Raw genomic sequence first — 20,702 nt, 5'->3', positions numbered from 1 at the left:
CAGCATGAGATCATTACCTCTCCTTCATTAGCCCTGCCAAGTTCACTAGTTAATTTGATCATTTTCTGCCTCCACAGTTCCTACTGACTACAGCTATTTGCCCGAAGGCAGTTTTATTAGAGCAGCCATTGGCTTCTTCGTTACAGGAGGAAAAAAAGGCAAGTGATCACATTTCTTGGATTTTATCGTTCTTTCCTTCATGTTCTGTAAGTTATGTGCCCAAAGCACTCTCTGTAAAATCAAACAAATCAAATCTGAAGGGGGGGGCGAATGTTGTCTTCTGCTAAACCATCTTCCTAGATGATTAGGAAGCTAAAGAGTTGCTCTATAAATGTGCAAACCCTGTAGTCTCATGTTGTCTTCCATTTGGTCACATGGAGCTGCACCTAGTGCACGTTGCTTTTTCCATCTGACTCAGTGACTGGTGTAAGTAGACAAAGCACATCCAAGTGTTCTTTGCATCTTAAGTCCGGCTGGGAAGTAGCCCTTGTCCCTGTCCTTGTCTGCTCATTCTATGCTGATAGAGTCACAGGCTCTAATCCTGTTTTGTTTTGTTTTTTTTTTTTCCTTGGGACACATCTATCCTGCTGTGCTCCTGGTTTGTGGCCCTCCACGTTAGAGGATAGCAGTTTAGTGTATTTGTTTGACCAGAGCCAGAGCAGTGCCATGTGAGTTACTGAAGAGTAGCTCTTATATGACATACACTTCTCAGATTGTGAGCAACAAGTATAGGCTGCTAGCACTGTGTATGTCCTGGCTCATGTCAGTTTTGTTAATATAATCATCTTACAGTGATATTCACTGCTTTCATTCTTTCCTGGCTGGGCAAATCAGTGACTATGTGATAGCAAGACCATTATAATTTTAAAAAGATAAAAATGCATTTATAAGTGAATTCAAATGGAAAACTCCAAGAAATTTGGAAGGAATGATTTGATAAATGAAGTTCATGGAAAAAATAAAATCTTTCCATTGAAGAGAAAGTATTGTTGCTTGGTGTCCCCAGGAAAGAAGAATCCTAGAGCTATTTTTGTGGCCTGGTCCCTTTAGTCTCTGAGGTATAGGATGTATGCTCTTATTCCAGGATTATGAATTAGCACTGTTTGCTCCTAATTTTTTCACATAAAAGTTGACGTATGATTGATTATACCATTGTTCTATATAAACACTGTTGTATATAATATGCAAATTAGTTTAATGATTATTATTGCTATGGATTATGTCTTCTTAAAATACATATAATAGAGATGGCTTCATTAGGAAGAAATTGAATTCTTATTAAATAAGCATCTGAATTTTCCACAGCCAGAATAATGTTAGCACCATATATTTTTATTATCATTTTATTAAGCTGTCCATTGTTAGATTATAAAATTTAAAAATGATTAAATGTGAGAGAGTAGCATGAGAAATGAAGTAAAAACTCTGAAGTCAAATAAAAGACTTCAAAAGGGTATTTTTTTCTGGCAAATAAAATACTATTTTGACCCCCCAAATCCACATTTCTGGGCAGAAATGAGTTTGCTGTGAATCCTCTGGGGGCTCTTGGTTCACTTGTGATTCTCAAGTCCCGGCTCACCAGAAAGGACTGTGCTTGGAAGCTGGAAGCTCAGGTGGTCCTGAGATGCTGCAGTGTGCAGCCCTGCTAGAAGCTTCTCTGAAGCAGACTTCTGGAGTGCTTAAAACTTCCATCTTGCCAGTTGGATTTTTGGCATTTTCAGGTTGTGGGAGAGGGCTGCCTTTCTGTCAGGTTTGCTGAGTAGATTCAGAGGAAAATCTATTCAGCCCACACATTACTAATGATGACCCCAGAGGAGTGGGGGCCGTGGGAGGCTGACCTCCTCCTCCAAAGCCCCATTTACAAAAACAAAACCAGACCCTGCTCTGTGGGACTAAATGGGATGGCCAAACGCAGAGGTGTGCATGCAAACGAGCACTTTCTTCTTCAATATGCCCAGCTCATTTGAATTTTAATAACTCCCTTCTGAAGGAGCTTTTGAGTTTAAATGTCTGGATGTCACTCACCAGAACCCAGTGGGGCCGCTGGTAGAAGGATGACAACGTCAGTGAACTCTTTTGAGGAAGAGATGTTTTTTTTTAAGAATAAAAATCATGCTTGGTACAGGCAGAAGATAGGCCACTTCAGGGATGGCACGGCTTCATCGCCTCTGTGGACTATTTTTAACTTTAATAACTCACAAGAAAAAAAGTGAAGGGTTATATTTGATTCACACATATGCTAGAATGAGAGTGACATGAAGATTTCCAGCACAGCCCATGAAATCTGAGAACGTGTCAGACTGCTTTCTGGGGCTTAGGACTTGCCACGCTTTATATTCGCACCTTAATAGATGTGTGATGTTAGCGCATCCGTTACTTCATGGAGACCTGCACTCCACTGCCATACCAAGGCAGTGGAATTCCTCTAGTTTTTAGGGAATTCAGTTCCTAGCTTTGAAAGGAGTTGTGTCTTTGTCTCCCATGTGATATGGTCTGTCTTCTCTGATCTGGCCCTGTTGGTCTTCAGTCAGGTGTGTGATTCCTTACCTTTGGAAGTCATCATTCTCAGTTACTATGGAAATTTCTCAGCTATGCCAGCCTTAAAGTCTTTGCTCAGAATTGAATTTCCCTCTATTATGGAATCATCTTTTTTTTTTTTTTTCCAACACCAGGTCACTCTGTAGCAGAGGCTGGTCTTGAACTCAGTATATGCTAAAGCTACCCTTAAACCCCTGATTTTTCTCACTTCATCCCCCAAGTGCTGAGATCACAGGCATGTGCCGCCACACCCAGTTCTAATTTTGAGTATTACAGTTTTCCTTCTTTCTATTTATCCATCTGATTTTTGATCTTCATGATTTCTTAATTCTATACCATTTCAATATTTTATCCACTTCTTTAATAGAGCATTTAAAACACTTAATAAAAGTAATAATTACTTCTGATGCCCAACACTGGGTATCTCTATATAACAGGAATGTTTCGTTGCCATTGGAGCATGTGGCTAAGGCTTCCTAAGTTCATTCTCTATATTAAGCTTTAAATGAAATGTTACCTGAGGAAAATATATAAATCTGTGTAGTACAATGAATGGTATTTCCTCTAATTAACATTGGTCAGTGATCTATGCAGATAAGCCTTAGGTTTATACACAAATTGTCTGAATTCTTATTCTCAATCTTTTTTTAGAATCTCAGTCGTTTGTGGACTAGTGTCAGATTTACTTGTTCAGACAGTGTCTTGCAGAATTGGTGTACTGAATGATACTAATGATATCAAAAGGTTGTCTGTTTTTAGGGAATTGGTTGCCAAAAGAATGCACCATTTTAAAATATTTTGAACTATTAGTATTTTACCTATACAACTCTGAAAACAAACTAGAAATGAACACATGTGTATAGCGCTGAATTTAAAAGTGGCATAAGGAAGAAGATGGCAGCTGAGCAGAATGGCTCATACCTGTAATTCAGTGCTTGGGAGGCTGAGCCACAAAGATCACTGGGGTTTTGAGGCCATCCTGTTATATATAGTGAGTTCTAGGCTGGGCAAAGCTATAGAGTGAAGCCCTGTTTCAAAAAAAAAAAAAAAAAAAAAAGGAGGGCTAGAGAGATAACTCAATAGTTAGCAGTGTTTCCTATAGAATATCTGAGTTTGCATCCTAACACCCACATCAGGTGGCTCACAACTTTGGCTCTAGGAGACCCCCATACCACCTTTTGGCCTCGTTGGGCAACTGCACTCATAGGCACAGAGTCACCCACATACATATAAATAAAACAATGCCAAACAAACAGAAAACCAAAAGGAGATTTTCTGGAATATCAACCCTAGAGATGGCTACTGAGATAGTCCAATATATGTCCTGTTGGTGTATATATTCATTTTTATCCATTCATAAAATGTATAATACCTAATTATCTGATTTTTAAATGTTACCTGTTCCTGTAAATAAGCACAGTTGTCACTTATCTTTTGTGACAAGAGGCATGGAAGACCTAAAAAACTTAAAAACTGATATAAATCCCTTCTTTCCCAAGTTGCTTTTGGTCATGGTATCTTTTGCAGCAACAGAAAATAATTAGAATGATATGCTCTGTCCTTTTAAGTAATATTTCTCAAGTTCACATTTGTCACCATAATTATCACTTAAAAATGACTGTAGAGTAATTCATCAAGGAGCAGGCAGGATTGCTTGGTGGGTAAGGCAGCTTGATACAAAGGATAACAGCCTGAGTGATGCCCAGAATCTACACAGTAGGAGAGAACTAATTCCTGTAATTTGTCCTTTGACTTTTGCATGCTGGTGCTCGTTCCCACTTGTACAATAAATAAGTAAGGGTAATTAGTACTTCATCAAGTTGATATATCAGAATTAGTCATTTTGCTACGGGGTCATTTTTAAAGTTTCTATGTAGTTTCTTTATCCAGGTAGGTTTCTGTCTTCTGCTATAGCTTTTCTTACAGTGAATTTTCGGCAGTTTATTAGTGGGCAAGATTGTGAAGATTTGCTAATGAGAAGGATGGCATGGCCTCTTTAAAGATTTATTTTTATGTTTGTCAGGAGGGAGTGCACACAGGTGCAAGTGTGTGCACATGCGTCTGTCCGTCTCCTCTGTGTTGGTGTCAGCTATGTGGGTGGAGTGCCCTGAAGCTGTAGTTATATGTGGCTCTGAGCTGCTCAGTGTGTGTGCTAGGAACAGAACTTGGGGCCTCTGGAAGAGCAAGCCCTTTTATTCAAAAAAAGCCTCTCCAGACCCTGGCGTGGCTTCTCAATGCTGCCAAATATTATGACCCCTTTCTGAAAATAGAAACCAGTATATCATAAAGGTTAAAATACAGGAGTCAGACTACCTAGGCTGCTATCCCATTTCCACTACTTGCAGCATATGCAAATTCAGGCAAACCACCTAGCTTATAGTGATAGTTGTTTCTGTAAAGTTGAGTAAATGATTTATTCTTCATTATAGAGTTTTTGAAGCGTATTAGTTAGGTTATATAATAGTAACTAAATAAAGAATGAGCCCCTTTAGTTGTAATATCCTGTTATAAAACATTGTAACATACATTAAAAAACCAGTGTGATACCAAGAAAATCCATTCAGGTATATTATGATGCTGTAAGTATGATTTAATTTTTATTTCAGTGTCAGAAGGAATGAATATTTTTACATGCACTCACAACATAAGAATTTTTTAAATTAAAGTTTAAAGGGGCTGGAGAGATGCCTTAGTAGTTAAAAGCACTGGCTGCTCTTCCAGAGGTCTTGAGTTCATTTCCCAGCAACCAAGTGGTGCCTTCTATAATGGGATCTGATGCCCAATTCTTTCTGATGCCCTCTTCTGTTATGCAGGCATACATGCAAGTAGAGCACTCATACGCATAAATAAATTAATATTTTTAAAAATCCACTTAAAAAAAAAAGCTGGGCAGTGGTGGCACATGCCTTTAATCCCAGCACTTGGGAGGCAGAGGCAGGTGGATTCCTGCAGAGCAAGTTTCAGGATATCCAGGGCTACACAGAGAAATCCTGCCTTGAAAATAAAACAAAAATTAAAGTTTTGAGTTTTATTTTTTTCAGAGTTATCTTGTTATATGTGGTAGTTTGAAAGAAAATGGCACTATTGGGAGGTGTGGCTCTGTTGGAGTAGGTGTGGCCTTGTTGGAGGAAGTATGTGACTGTGGAGGAGTGCTTTGGGGTTTCTTATATGCTCAAGCCACACCCAGTGTCTCAGTTCATTTCCTGTTACCTACAAGTCAAGATGTAGGATGCTTGGCTCCTTCTCCAGCACCATGTCTGCCTGCAGGCCACCATGCTACCTCATAATCATAATAACGGACTAAACCTCAGAAAATGTAAGCCATCCCAATTAAATGTTTTCCCTTTAATAACAGTTGTCATGGTCATGGTGTCTCTTTGCAGCAATAGAAATCCTAGCTAAGACATTATGGTATGTGTAAATGTGAGTGAGTGCAGGCTCTTGCGTGTGCAGGTCAGAGGACAACTGTGTGAGTCTTTTCTCTCCTTCTACTGTGCATCCTGTGATCAAATGCAGTTTGTCAGGTTTGAGTGGCAAGGGCTTTTTACCCACTGAGCCATCTCTGTTCCAGATTTTTTTATTTAATGTTTGTATTTGTTTACATTTTTATTTTACCAAAAAAAATACAAGAAAATTACAAACCATCTATTTTCTGTAAGTAAGAAAGAACTTTACTATTTCTTTTACCCAGAAACCACAAGTTAAGCTTCAGTAAACTCTCAGTGATGGCTGTCATAGCAAAGTCTAAAGTGGAGTGCACGTTAGTTGTTATTTCTCTCCAGCCTTCTAATCCGGAGTGGTTCCTCAAGCCTGTCTCTTTTTTTTCCTGGGTCATGTTTTAAGACTAGAAATGGCTATTTCATAGAACATTCTTCAGTCTGGGTTTGCTTGATGTTTCCCATGAGAGTCAGGTCAGCCATCTTTGTCAGGAGAATCTCAGAAAGGATTTCTGTTCTCAGTGCATCCATCAGATGCCATGCAGTGTCCCTTTCCCTTCTCTGTGGGGTTAAACATATCACTTGCATAAGATGATAGCATTTAGCTTTCTCCAAATAAGGTTACTCATTTTCCTTTATCACTAGCAAATATTGCATGCCAATACTTTGAGTCTTTATATATGTATATATACATGTACATCCTGTTGTTTATTCTATTTTCAATCATTGGGTTTAATGCCTATTAATGTATCTTGCCTAATTTATTGCTATGAGGCAGGGAGGTAGGTGCAGGTAGCCCAGGTTTTTGTTTTGTGTTGTTTTCCAGAGAATGGTATGTAGAAGACAAGGTCTGGGCACAGAGCCTTTCTCCTGGGGTAACTGTCACTGCTTCCAGGAATGTTCCATTTATTTCCTTTGTATCTTGCCTATTTCTACACCACAGTGTGTCTTTATCTTTATTTGTGTCTAAACTGTCTCTGTGTCCACAAATTCATACCCATATTTGCAGTTCTAATTCTACACCACAGTGTGTCTTTATCTGTGTCTAATCTGTATCTGTCTGTGTCCACAAATTTATGCCCATGTTTGAAGTTCTAATTCAGTACCATATTTTCTCCCTCCCCTCCCTCCCTCCCTCCCTCCTCCCTCCCTCCTCCTCCTCCCTCCTCCCTCCCTCCCTCCCTCTCTCCCTCTCTCTCTCTCTCTGTTCTGGACTGTAGGTAACCTGGCTCATTAGTCTCAGCCTGTTTGCTCACTGGATCAGTCCACCTGAATGTAACTAATCCCCCTTCCCCTCTGGGCCACAGCCCTACTACTTCTCTCTACTTGCTTCTCTCTCCAGATTCTGACCTCTGCTGGCTGCCACTCTGCTTGGTGGCCTTCCTGGTGCAAGGGCTTGGGATGTTTTCGGTTTTGGTAACTCTGAATGTTGTTGAGGTTTTTGCTCCTAAGATAGAGTACTCTACCAGCTTTTAGTATCTGATATGTCAGAATCAATTCTTTTCAACAACTATATTGATTGTAGTTTCTGGTCAGGGGCAAAGCATTTGGTACTTCCCACAAACAAACTATCCTATAATGAAGTCTGCCTGAATTCTCTATGGACTTCATCCTTTCCATATTGATTTGACATCTTTTATTCTTGTGAGACAAGATTGGACCGCAATGATATTTTCTGATTAGATCTGATTTCCTCTTTTACCTTCCTGTATCTTTTTTATTTTTTCATGTTTTACATATGTGGCATTATTTATGTGATTATTTTACTTCTTTGTTTCAAGTCTGCCTTTCTCATTAGACTATAATTTCTTCAATGTACAGGTAAGAACACCTTACCTGGCATGTGATATAATTTAAATATTTGACCTCTATCACTTGTATATGTTTGTAATAAATGCTGGATTATTCTAAACTGAGTTAATTTATTTCCAGCAACAGTGAAGATGGAGGAAATAAATGTCTGTATGACACAAGTGGTGTGCTGCAGATGGAGATTATACACTCTAGATGTTAGCCTATTTGCAGCCAGACTTTTTCTGTAGTAATTAGGCTGCTGCACAGTCCTCTGTGTAGCCAGACTACGTGGGATAATAGGTCCTATTGTAATGCATTATGCTCGGATATGCCATTTATAACTTTGAGGCTGTCAACTGGATGAGAGATGTAAAGCAGCTTTACATTCAGATTTTAAAACATCTGGATCTTTTTGACAAGTACCCATAGGCATTCTCAGTTTCAAATCCTTTGTTCATGACCTTCCAGTGGCCATCTTACCTAAGGCACTTGTTTGAAGGACAAAGCACTTAAAGGACCTGATAATTCCTATTGTTTATATTCTTTTGTCCTATACAGAAGATCTCTGTGGAAGGAACCAGGACTCTGTGTTCCAGATATGCTTTGGGTTTCCTCTTCCTTACCCTCCTCCCTGGATGCATGCAACTGCCAAATATTTCCCCCACTCCTAACGGTAACTGTAGTTCCCATCATTCCATTGGCTGTCAGAATGGGTTTCTTCTAAACACAGAGGAAGTATTTGTGTAATTCTCATCATGCTTCTTCATATTGATGCCCTGGCCTTGCAACTGTGACAGCATTAATGCACTGTAGCAGAGGCATGAGTTTCAACCCTATACTCCATTTCACAAGTTGTTTCTGACACCTGTATATCAAGTCAACTTTAGAGAAGACTGTAGTAGCATGCACATACAGTACAGTCAGTGCCAGAAAAGCATGCACATACAGTACTGAAGCAACATGCACATACAAATGCCGTCAATGCTGAAGTAACATGTGCATAAGTGTAGTCAGTAGTGAAGTGCATCCCCTCAGAGGAGAGCTCACTGTCTGGGCAACAAAACATAAACAGTGTTCCTATGTCACATGGGGTCCTTGCATGACGTAAACTTTCATCCTTTTTCATGTTCCCTGAGTCTTTGGAAACTAAACATTTTCTACAATGCATCCTGCTATAGTTCTTGGAATACAAGTTGTGTAATTTTAAAATGATTTGACATAAAATACTTAGACCGTAAAATAGACATCAGCTTATGAATTAAAGACTTCCAATACATATTTGCAATGTCTGCCTCTTCACCAGGACCTTTCTGTGAATGTGTACCAAAAGGGCCTTTTAAAAGCAAATTAGGGTCTGAAGAGATGGCTCCCGGTTAAGAACATGGTGTACTCTTCCAGAGGACCCAGGTTTAATTCACAGCTCCCACGTCAGGTGGCTCCACTAACTGTAACTCAGTCTCCAGGAGGATCCAACACCCTGGTCTACAAGGTCATCTGCATTCATGTATATGCACATACCCACACATAGATACACATAATTAAAAATATAATGAAGCAAGTTAATTTTTGTTTCATGAAATCAGACTTTGGTTTGTAGCCAGAATTGCAGAATTGTTAAAGATTCTTACCACAGATGTTACCAGTATAGAGTTATGTGCAAAGCTAGCCAGTTAGTGCCTGCCTATCTCACACCTGGTTTTACCCCCCACCTTTTTTTTGTCCTCTCATTAGAAAATAAATTCCATGAGCATAATCCCTGGTTTTGTGCCTGTTGTCTTCTGAAAACAGCCATGGTTAAGGTCCCCATAAGATTCGATGGAATCCCACTCCAGTATTACATCTCAAGGTAGGGTAGAAATAAGTATTAGTTACTGGTTGAACAGCATAGCACAGATACACAAATGGGGGGGACTTTTTTAGCTGGAAAAATAGGGTATTAAAGTGAAACATTGCAAGGCACACTACTAGTTTTATCTAGTAGAAGAGAGCAGCGAAGGGTAAGGAAATAGGCCAGAGGGTGTTTAGGTGTAGAAAACATACTGACTGTTATCTTTTCTGCTGGGAATGAGAGTTGGAAACATGGGATTAAAACATGGAGGTAGGTATGGGTTTATAGTTAACAACTTAGTTAGTACTTGAAACTGTGAACATAGATGAGTTTATGTAGACTCTGCCAAAGATGAACATGGGAGTTTATTTCCATAAGCAGTTATCTTAAGAATGGGAACATGGTACATATACAATATTTGTTCATTTATGTCTGTCTATGTGTACATATGATGTCTTTGTGTGAGGCCTGCACATGCCATAGAACCTGTGTGGAGGTCAGAGGATGACCTCGGGGGTGGGTCCTCATCTTTTACCTTGGTATTGAGGTAGGGTTTCTATGGTATACTGCTTTTTTGTGCACCCCAGGCTAATCAGCCTGTGAGCATACAGGAGTTACTCTTGTCTTCACCTCCTTTCTTGTAGTAGGTGTACTTGGATTATAGTACATGCCACTCCATCTTGCCTTTACATGTGCTGCAGGAATATGAACTCAGGTCATCAAGCTTAGCAGCAAGTACTTTTACCCACTGAGTCATCTTCCTGGCTCCGTAATGCACTTGTAATTGGAAGAGTAGGGAAAGGAAAGTCATAAAAACAGAATGTCCTTGGCCCTGGCTAAAGATCTAAGGCCATTAAAAATCTTGAATCCTGATGCAGAAGGAACCAGTTGTTTGGGAGTGTTTTTCATTGTAGGTGTCAGAAAGAAAGAGATACTAGGGCACCAAGACTTTGTCTATTCTTCAGTGCCCCTCCTATATCAATATATTTTAAGATTTCTTCTTTTCTCTTTGAAGATGAATATAATTGGTAAAGTGCATGGATAAATTCAATCCCCAGCATGTAAACTAGTGTAATCCTAGCAATTAGGAGGTGGAGGGAGGAGGACCAGAAATTTAAGGTCATCCTCAGCTATATAGCTTGTTTAAGGTTAGCCTGGCATATGTGTGCCCTTGTATTTGGGGAAAGAAAAAGACTCTTTAAACTGCTCATGATTTAGGGATATTAGGATCATTCACAATTTCTGTTCTGCTATCATTACTATCTACCTCTAGAACATTCTTATCACCCCAGAAGGAAACCTAATCTTGTTGAACAAATTGTTTCCCTTTCTCTATTTTCTCTGGTTCTTAGCAACAATACTATGTTCCGTGTCTCTAATTTGTCTTTTCTGTATATCTCATTTAAATGGAATCATACAATCTGTGGCTTTCTATGACCGGCTTCTTGTCATTTAGCACAGTATTTCCAGGGTTCATCCATATTGTAGCAGATACCCTACTTCTTTCCTTAGAGCTAAGTGATAATCCACTGTATGGATCAGCCATATTTTCCCTATTTACCAGTTGCTAGATGCCAGGATGTTTCTACACTTTGCTATTGCAGTTAGTGCTGTTATGAGTATCTGTGGATAGGTGTGGTTTTGAGTTTTGGTTTTGTTGTTGTATTAGGTTCTTGTTTTTTGTTTTTGGTTTTTTGGGGTTTTTTTTGTTTGTTTGTTTGTTTTTTTTTGAGAAAGAACTTGAAGTTTAGTGGATAGGGAGGAGGAGAGGACCTCATGAACTTGGGGGAAAGGAAGAATATGATCAAAATATATTTAAATTTTAAAATTGTTTTAATAATTTTAAAAAATCAAGTCCTTTTTTGGCCATTTGTATTTTTTCTTAGAATTGGCTTCAAGTCTTTTACCCATTAGGCAGAATTTTGCTATTTTTGTATAACTGAGTTCCAGGAAGAGTCCCCCATGCATTCTGGATAGTGACCTATGATTTGCAAATCCTCCTGTTTCCTAGATTTTCCTTTTGCCATCATAGATGATATTCTATAAGCACAAGTTTTGAACTGTCGCCCATTCCAATTAAAGTGTCTTTTGTTGTTCATGTTGGAAGGATACATTAGCACACCCTTTACGCATTCAAAGGTGCTGCTTGGCTGTGCCTTCCAGATTTCATGTTTTGCAACCTGATACTCAAAATCATTTGCTAACATTATTTTGATGTGGTACCTTTGGGGCATGATTGACAGTCATCACTGAGATAGTAAGATAGTGACTCTGTTATACAACTGAAATGCCTTGGCAAGCTTGCTGTCTAGTCCTCCAACATGTTATAATGCAGCATAATGGTCTTCACCAGGTGCTGACACCACACTCTTGGACTTCCCAGCTTCAAGAACTGCACTGCTCTCCGTCTTTGGTTTTCCTTTTTTGACCCCTATTGCCACTTCTTCCATTTTTCTCAATGCCTATGGTGTGTATTCTTTTTCTCCTGACCCTCTGCTTCTCTCCCCAACCACTCCCTCTTCTCCTTTCTCCCCAGCTTCTCCATCCTGTACTGTAATGTGTAGCTCTACTTTTACCCTTGCTAAACCGTTTCACAAGGTTGGCTTTTCCTCTGAGTTCCCTGCTTCTCCTTTCCCCCAGCTTCTCCTTTCTATATTGTGATGTGGCTCTCCCTTCACCCTTTGCTACTCCTTTATCAAGGTTGGTTTTTCCCTACCAGGTCCCTGCTTATCCTTTACCTCCAGCTTCTCCTTTCTGTGTTATGACATAGCTCTTCCTTCACCCTTGCTACCCCTTTCACAAGGTTGGTTTTCCCCTCTGGGTTCCCTGCTTCTCCTTTCCTCCCAGCTTCTCCTTTCTGTATTATGATGTAGTTTTCCCTTTACCCTTGCTAAACCCGTTCACAAGGTTGTTTTTTTTCCTCCTGGGTCCCCACACCATTTCTGCTTCTCTTTTCCCCCAGCTTCTCATTTCTGTGCTGTGACATAGGTCTGCCACCCTTGCTACTGGTCACAAGGTTGGTTTTTCCCTACTGGGTCCCTGCTTCTCCTTTTCCCCCAGCTTCTCCTTTCTATGATGTGACAGCTCTTCCTTCACCCTTTGATATCCCTTTCACAAGGTTGGTTTTCCCCTCTGGGTTTACTGCTGCTCCTTTCCTCCCAGCTTCTCCTTTCTGTGTTTTGACGTAGCTTTCCCTTTACCCTTGCTAAACCCTTTCACAAGGTTGGTTTCTCCCTCCTGGGTCCCCACACCACTTCTGCTTCTCTTTTCCCCCCAGCTTCTCCTTTCTGTGCTGTGACATAGTTCTGCTACCCTTGCTACTGGTCACAAGGCCGGTTTTTCCCTACTAGGTCCCTGCTTCTCCTTTCCTCCCAGCTTCTCCTTTCTGTGCTGTGACATAGCTCTTCCTTCATCCTTTGCTACCCCATTAGCAAGGTTGGTTTTTCCCTTCTGGGTCTTCACACCACCTCTGCTTCTCCTTTCTGTAGCTGATTTGTTTTGTTGACACTCTCACTTCTGCTTTCTTTCTCTTTGTTTGTTGATTTCATTTCCTTTGGCTGGCCTCTTCCTGCTTCTCCACCACTCTGAGCTTCTCCTTTCTGGGACTGTGTGATGGTCATTGACTGCCTGCATTTGTGGTTCACTGAATTTGCCTTTGCTTTTCCTGCATAACTTGTGTTTCTCTATTTTCAGCTTTTCCCACATATCAGCTCTCTCTCACCTCTGCAACCCCTCCCAACTCTGCTGATCCTGTTGCTTTTTTGCTGATGTAGTTTCTGGTTTTCCCCTTGCTTCTCTTTCTGCTGATGGCAGTTTTCCTTTTGCTGCTGATTCTGCCATATTGTTACTCCTTGTCTACATCTTTCTATATTCATCTACATTTTCTATATTTCTTCATTTTCCTATGGCTCTTTGTTGTATCCCTTTTACCTGCCCATTTTAATGGTTATTCCTGGCTTGTATATCTACTTGTTACTACTCTAGCATCCCAGGTCCTAAACCTAAGTACTCCTCTCCTAACGTAAGGACCAATATTAAAGTTAGAGGTAGATGGTTAACATATGCAGTGCCTACTTCTCCCTTAGTGCTCACCTCTAGAGTAGGTACTATGGCTTAGGAACTAAAGAGCTTTGTTTTCTTTTTGAGGTGGTAGGTGATGGGTGTGGTGCTCTGGGGCCATAGTAGGAAGAGATATTCCATAGCTCCTCTAAGGTGCTGAGTGGGCAAGCCTTGTCTTTCCTGTTGTAAGTTTATTGAATACCGTACTAAGCAATGAGGAAATAATGAAGAGTAGGTCATTCTTTTCAAAACCTGGGAGAAGAGACATAGAAGTGTAAAAGAGAGTAAAGATGTGGGGGCATGCCTAACAAAACAAGAGAAGATTGGAGACAGTGAGTAAGAACAGAGGGAACACGGTTTATAGCAAAAGGAGTTGGATTCAGAGCATAGCATTGAAGGGTTCATTGTAACTAAGTATGTGGCATTAGAGCCTTTAGCTCTGAAAGAAATAAACAGTTAATGATTTTCATTCTAGCACAGCTATGCAGGTGTCTCACTTTTTCTTTTCTATTGTAGGTCCTGAAGCTGTGCCTCCCTCCCTCCTCAAAGTGGTGATGAAACCCATAGCAACTGTTGGGGAAAGCTACCAGTATCCTCCTGCAAACTTGGCTGCACTCCTCTCCCCACTTATGAGGCTAAACTTTGGTAAACATCAAGTATTTTTAGGTTTTCAGACTTTGCTCTTAGGAGTTGGCTTGAATAAAAAAGCAGATTTTGTGTCATAGTTGACAGAGACTAGTAGATTAGTGTATCTTTTGGGTTGCTATTTTACATACAGTAACTGAGTTACTTTCACTGAGTCATTATAGGTGAGGGTGGGGAGGAAGAGGTCTAAAGATATAGATCTATGTAGTCCTCAAAAACAGCTTATGAGGAACTGGCCTGGTCAGTGCAGGGTTTACTATGCAAACGTAAGGACCTAAGTTAGAACCCTCACACCTGTGTACAAATAAATAAATAAATAAATAAATAAATAAATAAATAAATAGGTAGGTAGGTAGACAAATAGACAGACAGACAGACAGACAGACAGACAGACAGACAGACAGACAGAGTGAGGCAAGTGCAGTGATGGATGCCTAAGACCCACTGCTAGGAAGGCAGAGGCAGGAAGATCACTGGGGACTTACTGAACAGTCAGTCTAATCAAATCAGGGAGCTGTGAGGGTCCCCAGCTCAAAGATAAAGGTAGATAGCAGATAGATAGATAGATAGATAGATAGATAGATAGATAGATAGATAGATAGATAAGGTGGAGAGGGATTGAGGAAAATAATGGATGGCCTCCATATGCAAACACCAAACAAATGAGCAATAGTAAACAAACAAAAAAGCCAAATAGCACTTTTATGAGTTATATTTATTGTTGGGTGTGTAATGTAGACTTAGTAGCTTGCTATCAAACTGTACCTCCAGAGCCCTAGGTTTCAAGGAAGCACCATGTTGGACTCTTTATTGGGTTTCTATTACTGGTGAAGCAAACATATCAAAATGTATTATCTTACAGTTAGTTCTGTAGGCCAAAAATTCAACATGAAAGCCATGTTTCTTGTTTATCCCTAAGATCTCATGTTAATATCATAATATAAAACATAGTATATTTTTGGTTGTGAGCCTAGCCTTTAACAGCTGAGGGCCTCTTGTAGTAGATCAGTATGTGTCCCTAGCATAGGAATGGACTTTGAGAGCCCATTTCACATAGAGGGATACTCCCTCAGCCTAGACACACAGAGGAGGGCCTAGGCCCTATCCCAAAGAATATGACAGACTCTGAAGAACCCCCCATGGAAGACCTCACTCTTCCTGGGGAGCAGAAATGGTATGGGATAAGTAGGGTGTTAGTGGGGGACAGGGGAGGAGGAGAGGGAGAGGTAACTGGGATTGACATGTAAATCAATCTTGTTTCTAATTTAAATTAAAAATGGAGGCAAAAAATGAATACAGATTATATATAGTCAGGTATAATAGTCAAAACTTACAGCTAGGTTAGTTAGGTTTTCTAGATATACAAAAATCTATTTGAGATGGATATTCTTCAAACCTTTCAAAGACCTTCAGAATATATGGCATTTAAATGGTTTAGGGTTTTTCATGACAGTGAGACACAACTGCTCCTGGCACACCAATTACATCAGAAAGGAGGATGGGCATTGAAGAAACTCAATATGGAGTTAGCTTTCAACATGGCAAGATTAGCCATTTGGGCAAGAAACTGCTCTTGTCTAGACCCACAGGAAAGTGACTGTGGAAACTTGCAAAAGAAGACAGTCCTTAAGGATTCCTGCTTCTTGGAGAAGTCTACCAGACACACTGTGGCCTATAGGCTGAAGATGGATGCCCCAATTTTACAGAGGAACTTTGGGTGACTGTCCAGGTAGTGAGATGTCTCTGTCAGTTCTAGAGTTTATATATTATCCTTCTGTGGTCTTTGATGGAGTTGAAGACAGATAGTTATGATTATAGTTTTCTTTAGTTATTATAAAAGATAAGTTACATATAAGACCTTAGACTCACAAAGACAAGATAGATGATAGAATATTTTCTTTAAATCTTGCTAAATGTTAATGAACTAAATATCATAACTATAGTTCTTACTTGATGACTGTTTTGTTATATATTTTACTGTGTTAATGGTAAAACCCTTCTTTTTGTTTAGAGAGAAAAGAGGAGATGATGGGGGAGGTCCTTCTGTGTATATGTTTGTCTTATTGGTTGGTAAATAAAGCACTGTTGGCCAATAGGGGAGCAAGTTAGGCAGGACTAGGAGAAAAGGAGGATTCTGGGAAATGTAGGAAAGAGCAGTCACCATGTGATCCTGAGAAGAATGGATGCATGCTGCCAGCATCCTCGATAAGATAAATCTTTATAAATATATAGATTAATAATTATGGCTGATACTTAAGACAGAGATAGCATTTAAGAAATCTTAGTCATTGGCCAGTAGCATTGTACCAAAAAAAGAAAAAAAAAAGCAAAACAAATCATAGTATAGCTTTGTAAGTCCTGTAGTCTTTAAAAAGATTCAAACACTTGAAAAGGTCAAAGTCTTTAAAAAACATTCAAGTCTCTTCACTGTGCATTCCTGTAATACTAAAAACAATTAAAATACTTTCTTACTCTGAAGGAGATGAACCAGGGTATAAAAGCAATCACATTTAAACAGAGCCAGAGACCATCTGTGTACCCACAAATCTATTAGCTCAGTTTGTGTCATCTGGAACCCATTCATGATCTTGTGAACTCCAGAAAGTTTGGGCAGTCTTATTTATCTGCACGTATATTTATACTGAGAGAACTCAAGGTGGGAACCTGGAGTCAGGAACAAAAATTGAGGTCCAAAAGAACACCGCTTACTGCCACCACCACCCCACCCCACCTCCGTGGCTTATTCGGCTTGCATTCTTACACCATCCAGGGTAACCCGCCCTGGGGTGACACTGCCCACAGTGACCTGGATCCTCCCACGTAAGTCATTAATCAAGAAAATGCCCCACAAACTTACCTACAGGCCAACTTGATAGAGGCAATTTCTCAGCTGTAGGTTCTTCTTGTCATGTAACTTTCTAGCTTGTGTCAGGTTCGCAAAAAATTAACTGGCACACTTAGATAGAAATTTCCCTATGTGCTGAACACATGCTGGAGAAGCAGGGAGGAAGGCACTGAGAGATTTGTAGCTAGCATTTTCTCATATTTTAAAATAGTATTTGAGTGTCCAGATTTCTCCAAATGCTATCAGAGAAATTTCTCTAGGTAGTTTAAAGCCCTTGGCAGTCCCAAGAGTTAGGACTGTGATTCTACTGGGCACATTCTTTGCCTTTTTGCTCAAAAATTCTTGAACCAGTTGGTTGAATGAATTCTGTTATGTGCAGATGTGACCCAAGTAGATGGCTTGCTTCAGACGTTGAACCCTGAGTCTGAGTCAGGGAGCCGAGCAGTGTATTACAGAAATTATTTTTCCTATCTTGTCTTTCAGGTGAGGAGATACAGCAACTCTGCCTTGAGATTGCTGTGACTCAGGCACCATCATCGCAGAGTGCAGCTGCACTGCTGGGCTTGTGGGTGATGCCTCCACTGATCCATGGACTGAGCGTATGTAGTAGTTTCAGGTGTTAAGCATAGTTTTAATTGCTACTTATTACTAAAGGGGGGGAAGTGATGGTCACAGATGCTAACATTCCTTTGGGGACAAAGTTTGCTTGATAATCTAGTATGGCTATCTCACTGGGTATTAAGAGAGAGACAAATCCATCTGTACTGGAAACCTCTTGTATGCATCTCTTCCTCCCTTTCTTAGAGTTGGGTGCAACTAAGGGGAAATCTTGAAAGCCTGGTAAGATCTAGGTCAGCATCCAAAGAGACATACTGAGGAGGGAGTTGGAGGAACTAATATCTCTGCTTGAGTATTCAACATAAACTACTGAGGTAGAAGTGACCCTTTCATTTTGTATTTGTGAAAGTTTGAGAGCATGTTCTAGACATTAGCCAAAGATACATAAGAATAGAGTAAGTGTTCAGAGACATATAGTAAGGAAGAATTTTGAGTTTATCTGTTAGGGGGTTGGGAAAGATATTTCATGATTTCCTAAAAATCTAACTTGATCATCAATCAGTACATGATCATCATGTTCAGTTCTATCTATGATCTGGCTTTAATTTCTCTCAAGTAATACAAGATTCTTTTATATCCTCAATATCTTGGCTTTAGTCCCGACTCTACATTGCTTTTGTGTTTCATCTTTCTTATTCTTTATGATGGACTTTAGTTGAAGATGTGTGTTAGTGAAGTCTGTCATTTGTTGAGCACTTACTAGCACTCGATCCATGTTATAGACATCAGCTTTAATGTCTAATGTCTCTGGCAGCTTATTTTAAAAGTTAGCATTATTGAGTTGTAATTTATATATCCTAATAGTGGCTAGTTTAGTGCATTTGCTTCTAGTCATCTCTATGAATCACACATCACTCAGTGTAACATTGAGCCTATGTTTAGTCAGTCACTACTCTCAGTTGAGACTCCAGCTACCAATAATGTACTGCCTATAATTTTGCCTGTATGTATGTGGTGCGTATGTTTATGCATATTTATATATTTGCAGGTGCATGGGGTATGTAGACTATGGGGGTAGAGGTCAAAAGTCAGTGTTGCCCATCTTCCTTAATTACACTCCTCTTATTTTTGAGACCTGGTCTCTCACTGAACCTGGAGCTCACTGATTTGGCTAAACTGACCAGCCAGCAAGCACCAGGGAGCCTATTCTCTGGGATTACAGGCAAACTACCTTGCTTTTCACATGGGTGCTAGAAATTGAAAGTGTGTTCACAACGAATACTTTACCAACTGAGGCATCTCCTCAGACCCTAGTTTTATCCTTTTCCTCTTCCATTGTTTCATTAATTCTTTGAGAATTTTGTACATTGTGCTGTGATCATATGAAACCACATCCCAACTCCTTCCATATCTACCTTCTTCCCTGCTGTCCAACTTTATGTCCTTTTTCTGTTTTCTTTTTAAGTCCATCAGTTATGCTGCCCAGATACCCTTGGGGGTGTGTCTTTCTACTGGAGTCAAGTCTAGCTACCAGCAGTTACATTCAGAAAGAAAACTGTCTGTGATGACCTAGAACCTTGAGTACCACAAACTCAGACTGACTTGCTTATGTCTGACCTCTTGTGTTTCCCTTCCAGTTGAACATCAAGAGATCCCTTCTGGTATCCATGTCACTGTGGGTAAAGCACGTCTCTGATGAACAGATCCAAGCTTTTGTTGAAAACCTAGTGGTGGCAGTTTTTAAAGCAGCTTCCCCACCTAGCCATCCTGAGTTGTGCTCAAGTGCCTTACAGGGTCTGAGCCAGGCCATGAAACTGCCCAGCCCTTCCCACCACCTCTGGAGTCTGCTCTGTGATGCTACTGGGAAAATTTTTGACCTTCTGCCAAATAGGATTCGGGTAAAGAACAAAAATATTTACGTTCCTGACAGTTTGTGCTTAGGCTTCTTTAAAGTCATTTTGGCAAAGCAGGCTAAGGAATGTTTTAAGGCTATGGGTGGGAAGACTAGCAAGAAATAACCACATTCCTCCCTAGGAGTGTGTTTATTTCCAAGATCTAAATTGAGGTTGAGTATTTAGAACAAAAGCTTTGAGAAAGCTTAGAGGTGAGTTAACCAGTGCTGTACCAGATTCCTGCCAAAGACGAGTAAGCACAGAAATCCCTACCCAATGCACCTTGACGACATTGTCTTATTTATATATGCTTTCTGTCATATGGCTTCATGCCTGCCCTTCTCCCTCTGTAGACTTCTACACTGAAGTTTCACAACGAAGTTAAAATCTGCTTAGGATAACTGAATTCTGATAGGGAGAAAAAAATACAGCCAAGCGAACACACAGAACAATGGAGAAGACAGTTTTCAATTGTGAAAAGACTGAGCTATGTTTTGGTTTGGTAACTTTAGAATCTCAGCAGCAACTGTTATTGAGGATAAACAAGTCTAATAATTCATCAGAATATTAATAGACATGATATTCTGGTCTTTTATTGTATTTTGACATGTGTGAGATTTGTCTTTGTCAGAGAAGTGAACTGGAGCTGTACATCAGTGTAGCAAAGTGCCTCTCAGAGATGACGGATGAAGGTGCCAACCAGATTTCCCAGATTAACAAGGTAACAATGTGTCCATCTATGCATATTTTCATTATTGAGGCAGAAATTCTACAGGAAGAATTGTTTACAATGTCCTTTTGGCCTAATATGGTTTTACATAAAACTTGTTACTGGATAATTTTAGGGTACTGACTTTCTCCTTCACTTGTCAGGTTTGGTAACCAGCCTGGTGTGATTGATGTTTATTTAATATATACTGTCTAGATGTATAAATAAATGAATAACTTTTTAACACAATTTCTTACACTTGGTCGAGAATATTTTTGTGTTACCTATTGGCAAAAATAGGACAATGTCTTCAAGGTAATACCCACAAAAATGGGAATATTCTGACTAAAGATCCTGCTGATATGTTGAAGGCTTAAATAAATAGTTCTGTTCTCAC

General features: G+C 39.9%; 1 protein-coding gene across 4 annotated transcripts in view; it reads left to right on the top strand.

Annotated features, from left to right (window-relative positions):
* Focad (focadhesin) overlaps nt 1-20,702 on the top strand; it is a 293,087-nt gene that overhangs the window by 262,231 nt on the left and 10,154 nt on the right. For all 4 annotated transcript variants that reach the window (XM_035439808.1, XM_027400387.2, XM_027400389.1 and 1 more), the window contains 5 exons: nt 78-158; nt 14,173-14,301; nt 17,630-17,745; nt 19,342-19,602; nt 20,228-20,317. In XM_035439808.1, the coding sequence (XP_035295699.1) occupies nt 78-158; nt 14,173-14,301; nt 17,630-17,745; nt 19,342-19,602; nt 20,228-20,317 (677 nt within the window). The remainder of the gene's footprint in view (nt 1-77; nt 159-14,172; nt 14,302-17,629; nt 17,746-19,341; nt 19,603-20,227; nt 20,318-20,702) is intronic.

The sequence above is a fragment of the Cricetulus griseus genome, chromosome 2, assembly GCF_003668045.3.
Source record: "Cricetulus griseus strain 17A/GY chromosome 2, alternate assembly CriGri-PICRH-1.0, whole genome shotgun sequence".
NCBI lineage: Eukaryota > Metazoa > Chordata > Mammalia > Rodentia > Cricetidae > Cricetulus > Cricetulus griseus.
This window is presented reverse-complemented; position numbering and strand designations above follow the sequence as displayed.